The 7,173-nt window shown below is 44.4% G+C and overlaps 1 protein-coding gene across 1 annotated transcript; it reads right to left on the minus strand.

The window, feature by feature from the left end:
* Positions 1-740: 740 nt before the first annotated feature.
* On the minus strand, positions 741-3,538 carry RPL37A (ribosomal protein L37a). The gene is made up of 4 exons (XM_017534943.2): positions 3,429-3,538; positions 2,926-3,054; positions 2,299-2,381; positions 741-890 (listed from the first exon to the last, which is right to left on the minus strand). The coding sequence occupies exons 1-4, from the start codon at positions 3,429-3,431 to the stop codon at positions 827-829; spliced, it is 279 nt and encodes a 92-aa protein (XP_017390432.1). The 5' UTR covers positions 3,432-3,538; the 3' UTR covers positions 741-826.
* Between the last annotated feature and the right edge of the window lie 3,635 nt (positions 3,539-7,173).

The following is a 7,173-nucleotide window of genomic DNA, read 5'->3' on the forward strand; positions in this document are numbered from 1 at the left end:
AGTAGCTGGGATTACAGGCATCCACCACCACACCTGGTTATTTTTTGTATTTTTCCTAGAGATAGGTTTTCGCTATGTTGGCCACACTGGTCTCAACCTCCTGGCCTCAAGTAATCCACCTGCCTCAGCCACCCTAAGTGTTGGGATTTCAGAAATGAGCCGCCACACCCCGCCTAGAAACATTTTTTAAAAATATTTAACTGTAAGGCTGGGCCTGGTGGCTCACACCTGTAATCCCAGGACTTTGGGAGGCCATGGCAGGAAGATCACTTGAGGTCAGGAGTTCAAGACCAGTCTGGCCAATATGGTGAAACCCTATCTCTATTAAAAATGCAAAAATTATCTGGGCGTGATGGTGCGTGCCTGTAATCCCAGCTACTTGGGAGGCTGAGGCAGGAGAATCGCTTGAACCTAAAAGATGGAGGTTGCAGTGAACCAAGATCAGGACACTGCACTCCAATCTGGGTGACAGAGAAAGACTCCGTCTCAAAATCAAAAACTATTAACCGTAATTTAAAAACTAAAGTTTATACAGTTCGCTCCCATGTATCTCAAACTCTAATGAGCAGGGGCAGACTTATAAAAAGCTAATGCACACATCTAACTTGGAGGGCTTATGTTCTTATGCCGCATTTTTTCGACTACTTAAAGAGAGAGACTAAATTAAATTAAAATGTTCCATCTCAACATGCTTTTCCAATACAACAGTATTAACACAATGCAAACATCAGAATGTCTAATAAAATTAACAAGTCAAGACGATTTTTATTACATAAATTAACCCATTTATTATAGGCCAGTGATGTCTCAAAGAGTAGAGGAGCGTCTACTGGTCTTTCAATTCCTTCAGTCTTCTGATGGCGGACTTTACTGTGACAGCGGAAGTGGTACTGGAAAGAAAGATTCAGTTTCCAACATAATTAAGCATGTTAACATAGAAAATAGCAAATAAGTACATCTGCCTCGTTTTTATGTTAATGTCTTCCCAAATTTTCCTGGAAAGAATTATACCGAGATAGACTGCTCTACCAATACTTTGCTGCAGTCAATCCGAAGATCTAACCAACATTAGATTACTCCCCGGAAATAGTAGCTTCTAAACTACATGACAGCATCCTTTAAAACCATGTCTTCTGAGTCTTGCAGAATTAGACATGCACATTTGATTTCGAGTATTTTTTGTTTTTAAAAGTAACTCAGTTGCGGACAAGCAAGCTTTAATTCCCCGTCCCCTCCACCCACTAAAAAGAAACGGTTGTTAAGAGGCTGACCTAAACTTGTTAAGATAATGGACAGATTACCAGAAGAAATGAATAAATTACAAGATGGTACAGTGAGAACAATGATTAAAGCAATACAGCAGACACTAAAGTGCCTCTGGAAAAGACAGCTATTGAAATGACTACAAAAGTTTTACCACAAAATTCAGGAACTATACCTGAAACTCACCATCCTCTATGGTGAGTATATAAATGCTAATGCACTTTCCCACCAGAACCAAGAAAGCATTCTAATTCCCATTTTCCATTCTGTCTTAATAAAACCCCCTACAAGGTGATTTAACATATATTTCAACATTTTCCACTGCTTTGGTTTAAGTTTAAATTGACTAAAATTTTAAAATCCCATTCTTTAATTACACTAACCATGTATGTGCTTAGTGCACAGGTCTAGGCGCTACAGGACAAACACTTCACACTTCAGGTCAGCAATGAATTCCAAGACTAGAGATCTTTAAGGGCAGCTTTAATTTCCAGAAATGGATAAAACTTAGGAGTCAAAGTAAGCAATAACCAGCATCGATAATTTTATCTCAGCAGTATCACCTGGCCCTGTCAGGCGATACTGAGTTGCAGATTCACAAAGCCGTATGAGTCTAATACTGTTTAGAAGACGAAATTGTAGTGGTCCTGATGGCCTGAAGTTTCCAAATACAGTTTCGAACTAACTGCCCTCTTCATCTATTTTCATCAAAACTTGCAGTGTAAATCAACGTTCAGTACAGATTCAGCCCCACTAACGGACCTGCGCACTATCATGACCATATTCACAACGATGTGCCCGGTAACCAACAAATTCTTAAGTAATATGTGAATCAGATTTCCGACCTCTATTTCAGTTTCGTGTTTAAGCCTTTCAATAACTGAAAATAAACCACCACGGAAGAATCCTGAAAATACAAAGGCATCCTTATTCTCTCAGTCCTGAGAAAGTGTTAAAACTAGCCCATCCAGTGACAACCTGGAACTCGGGCCTATGTGGTCCACACACTTCCAAATACAAGGAAATAAGACTCACTTGTACGTCCAGGCACCGCCAGCCACTGTCTTCATGCAGGAACCACAGTGCCAGATGCCCACAGCTCGTCTCTTCATCTTGGTCTATAAAAGAGAACCAATTTTCACCATGAAGCAGTATTTTATCTTACAAGCATCCAGAAGTCTAAATCTGGATTCACCTTATTGTCAGGGATGTGAAAGCCTCACTTCCTCCCTCAAAAACACAAAGATTGCGGTAATGTCGTGTCGTGCACATAGCAAACGTTCAAACCTTTATCAAACAAAAACCCCTCGCAGAACAAGTAGAATGGTATTAGATGCACAGACTAGACATCTTGGGGGTTGGTACAGAAACATCAGTAGACGAAACCGATGGCATCATTTCCCACAAGCCAGGTTTGGCTTAGGCTGGGGGGGGGGGGGATCCTCTGTCAAATGATTATTTTATCCATTAACTTTTGTTTTCTTTCCATGAAAAAAGCATCACAAATTCTCAAGTTATCATCAATATTTTTATCCTGAAACTCATAACAGAATGAGTAAGTCGAACTGCTCACCAGCACACGGTTTATAAACTACCCTGAAGTCAGGCCTCACTTGGGAAAGAAACTTACCCTCCCTCTCCCCACCCCAGAGACCACCTTACTTTGCCACAGAAAGAGCAAGTGTACTTGGCATGCTGGCTGATTTCAATTTTCTTCACCATTTTCCGGAGGGAGGCCCCATAGCGGGTCCCGTATTTACCGACGATCCCAACCTTCTTGGTACGTTTGGCCTGTTTAGAGTAAAGGGAGAAACCAGTGATATTTAGACCTGGAACCCAGGCAGGCCTCCGCGCCTCCACCCACCGTTCCTCCACTTCACCGATATGTGACCTAGTTTTCCCCAAATTCAACCCAACAAAACCAGTGCCCAAGGCTGGCTGCGCGCTCCCAAGGCCCGGCGTTAACCCTTCCGGGTTGCGCCAGGCCCCGCCAAAGCGCCCCCGCCCCTCCGCTTTGGGCAGCGTCAGAGAGTGTTGTCTCCTGCGAGGGCATGGACACAGGAGAGAACAAAGGACAAGGCAGGAGAGTAGACGGGTGCGGGCAAAGAAATCAAGGACAGATGCAGGCGGATAGAGAGTTAGGCCGCACAGAGATCCGCACTCACCATGTTGCCGGTCCGAGCCCAGAGAGGAAGAGAAGCGGTGCGCAGGCGCGGTATTAGGTTGACGGGCGGAAGTGGCTGGTGGAGGCCTAGCTAGGCACTGAGCTCTATGGTTCGGTCGTTTTCCGGCGGCCTGCTGAGAAATGTTTGCAATTGGAAAGCGTCTCTCACACAGGTTTACCCAGATTCGCAAACTATGGCTACAAACAACCATAACAGAAGCATGTCCAAATTATTTCACATATATCACAAAATCCTGCAAAGCTACGAGTTCCTCCATTCGATGCACAGCACGTGGCTTAGAGAAGTGCTTAAATCTTAATGTTTGTGGGGCCCGGCGCGGTGGCTCACGTTTGTGATTCTAACACTTTGGAAGGTGGGGCGGGCGGATCGCTGGAGGTCAAGAGTTCGAGACCAGCCTGGCCAGCATGGTAAAACTCCGTCTTTATTCCAAATCTCATTTCTTTCCCCTCTGCATTATACTCCCTAAAAGTGGCAGACCCTGTACAGGATGCTAGCGACAGTGGTGACTAAAATCCAAGGTTCCACTCCCACAACAAGTTGCAGGCCAGCAGGAAACAATCGTATAGCCAGCCACATTAAGAAGTTAGAAAAAGCTGGGCGCGGTGGCTCACACCTGTAATCCACCACTTTGGCAGGCCCAGGTGGGCGGATCACGAGGTTGGAAGTTCAAGACCAGTTTGGCCAACATGGTGAAACCCCGTCTCTACTAAAAATACAAAAAATTAGCGGGGCATAATGGCACATGCCTGTAGTCCCAGCTACTCAGGAGACTGAGGCAGGAGAATCGCTTGAATCCGGGAGGCGGAGGTTGCAGTGAGCCGAGATAGCACCACTGCAGTCCAGCCTGGGCAACAGAGCGAGACTCCTCTCCAAAAAAAAAAGAAGAAGTCAAACAATTTCAAACTGATCAGAGCTCTGAAGAAAAAGAGGATGGTTCTGCCGGCTGCTGATTGGGAAGAGCCTGGCATTCTCTGAGGCAAGTCAGGAGATTGGAAGGCTGGGGGAAAGTTTTCTGTTCCAGCTGCTCCAGCTGCTCCAGCTGCTCCATCTCAGTGCTGATGGCCTGCCTTCCACTTCATTTCAGAACCCACTCCTATGGCCCCACTCTAGACTGTTAGGCAGCTTCCTGGTCCAGGTCTGAACCCTTAAATTCCAACATCTTACCCTCTACCCACCATCAATTCTCTGTTGGTCCAGGTTTCTCAAAGGGGTCTGCAGGGAAGAATTAGATTTCTGGTTGAGGCCCGGGGCGGGGATGGTGTGTTCTGAGACTATACACATGATCTTTCTTCACATAGAATACACGCACTAGGAAGTTTTGCTGCCTTTTTTCAGGGCATGGCTAATCCAGAGGATAAGAAGCTCAGGGAACTACTGGAATAAGAGGGTAAGAAAGAATCTATGATTTGAGGATCAAGAAAGACCATAAGAGCTGAACAGCATTGTGGCCCTGATTCCAATCAGAACTCTGGTAACAAGTAACTTCTGTTCCCAAGGCTTAATATTAACGTCTCAAATAATTTTGCACCTGTTCACTTTTCCTCACAATGACATTAAAAGCAACTTGCATACCTGGGCTGAGGTGGGAAGATCACTTGAGCCTGGGAGGTTGAGGCTGCAGGAAGCTGTCATAATGCCACTGCAGTCTAGCCTGGGCAACAGACAGACCCTGTCTCAAAAAAATATATAAATCAAATCAATTAAAAGAAACTTGCAGACAGCTATGCACTTCATATGGTTACAATTGTTGGAAGGTAACACATGGTAGGCACTGAGTATTTTATATGGATGTTCTCATCTACTTTTCATTATCCTTTATGATAGGAATGATTATTATCTTCATTACTAAGAAAAAGAGGCTGGGCATGGTGGTTCGTGCCTATAATCTCAGCACTTTGGGAGACTGAGGTGGGCAGATCATGAGGTCAAGAGATCAAGACCATCCTGGCCTGGCCAACATGGTGAAGCCCTGTCTCTACTAAAAATACAAAAATTACCTAGGTGTGGTGGCGTGGCTTATAGTCCCAGCTACTTAGGAGGCTGAGGCAGGAGAATCGCTTGAACCCAGGAGGTGGAGGTTGCAGTGAGCTGAGGTCATGCCACTGCACTCCAGCCTGGTGACAGAGGGTGTGGTGGCTCATGCCTGTAATTCCGGCACTTTGGGAGGCTGAGGCGGGCAGATCACGAGATCAGGGGTTCGAGATCAGCCTGACCAACATGGTGAAACTCCATCTCTACTTAAAAATACAAAAATTAGCCAGGCATGGTGGTGCGCACCTGTAATCCCAGCTACTCAGGAGGATGAGGTAGGAGAATCACTTGAACCTGGGAGGCAGAGGTTGCAGCCAGCTGGAGCACGCCATTGCACTCCAACCTGGGCAACAGTGAGACGCCATCTCAAAAAAGGGAAAAAAGAAAAAGAGAGGAAGTCTCACGTAATGATTGATTAGGAACTTAGACGCTCTGGAATCAGCCTGGGTTCAAAACAGAACTCTGCTATTTACCAGCTGTGGTACATCTGACAAGCTATACTCCTTTCTTTCTTTTCTTTTCTTTTCTTTCTTTCTTTCTTTTCTTTCTTTTCTTTTCTTTTCTTTTCTTTTCTTTTCTTTCTTTCTTTCTTTCTTTTTTCCTTCTTTCCTTCTTTCCTTCCTTCTTTCTTTCATTCTCTCTCTCTCCTTCTTTCTTTCTTTCTTTTCTTGGCAGAGTCTCACTTGCAAAGGATTCTTTGAGCCCAGGAGTTCTAGGCAGCCTGGACAATATAGTGAGACCCCATCTCTAAAAAAATAATAAGGCTGGTATGGTGGCACACACCTGTGGTCCTAGCTGCTCAGCTCAGAGGCTGAAACACGAGGATTGCTTGAGCACAGGAGTTCACAGGTTACAGTGAGCTAGGATTGTACCATTGCACTCCAACCTGGGCAACAGAGTGAGATCCTGTCTCAAAATAAATAAATAAATAAATAAAAGAAAAAAGAAAGTCAATCTAAGGGAAAGTAAGAACTTGCTCAGTGTCACACAGCAGTTAGAACTCAAATCGGTCTGTCTGACCCCAAAGTTAGTTTTCCTATTTGCTAGCTTGTACTACTCAAAATTATAATATTTAGTGCACTGAAAAAGCACATTAGAAAATGTACTTGCATTAGAATCAGGTCCCTGGCACTTGGTCTGGGCCAGGCTCTGGAACTATCTTGTGGTATGACTTTAGGTAAGCCACAGTCCCCACAAGGAGAACCACCTCCCCACCTCCCAGCAGTCACCATCTTTATTTACAAGGAGCTGGACCAAGTGGCCTCCAAGGTCCTGTCCAGCTCTTCCCTCCTAGGATTCCAGGAAGAGCTTCCAGACTTTGAGTGCTATTGGGGCAGTGACTGAACATGTGTTTTATGTCATCACATCTTGCACTTTTTTGTGGAAAAAAAGGTAGTTATTGCTTTATCCTCCCCAATCTGTTATTCCAGCTCTGAGTATGTAAATTCAAGGAGGAGAAAAAGCAAAAAGTAGTGGATAATGGAAATAAATTGATTTTTGCATACATTTTTGCATTTTCTAATTATCTTTTGTAATAAGCATGTGTTTCTTTTATAATCTAAAAAAAACTACCATTAAAAAAACCCAGCCAGGTACAGTGGCTCACACCTGTAATCAGCACTTTGGGAGGCTAAGGCGGGTGGATCATGAGCTCAGGAATTCAAGACTATCCTGGCCAAGATGGTGAAACCCC

This window comes from Cebus imitator, unplaced genomic scaffold (assembly GCF_001604975.1).
Source record: "Cebus imitator isolate Cc_AM_T3 unplaced genomic scaffold, Cebus_imitator-1.0 Scaffold89, whole genome shotgun sequence".
In the NCBI taxonomy this organism is placed as follows: Eukaryota; Metazoa; Chordata; class Mammalia; order Primates; family Cebidae; genus Cebus; species Cebus imitator.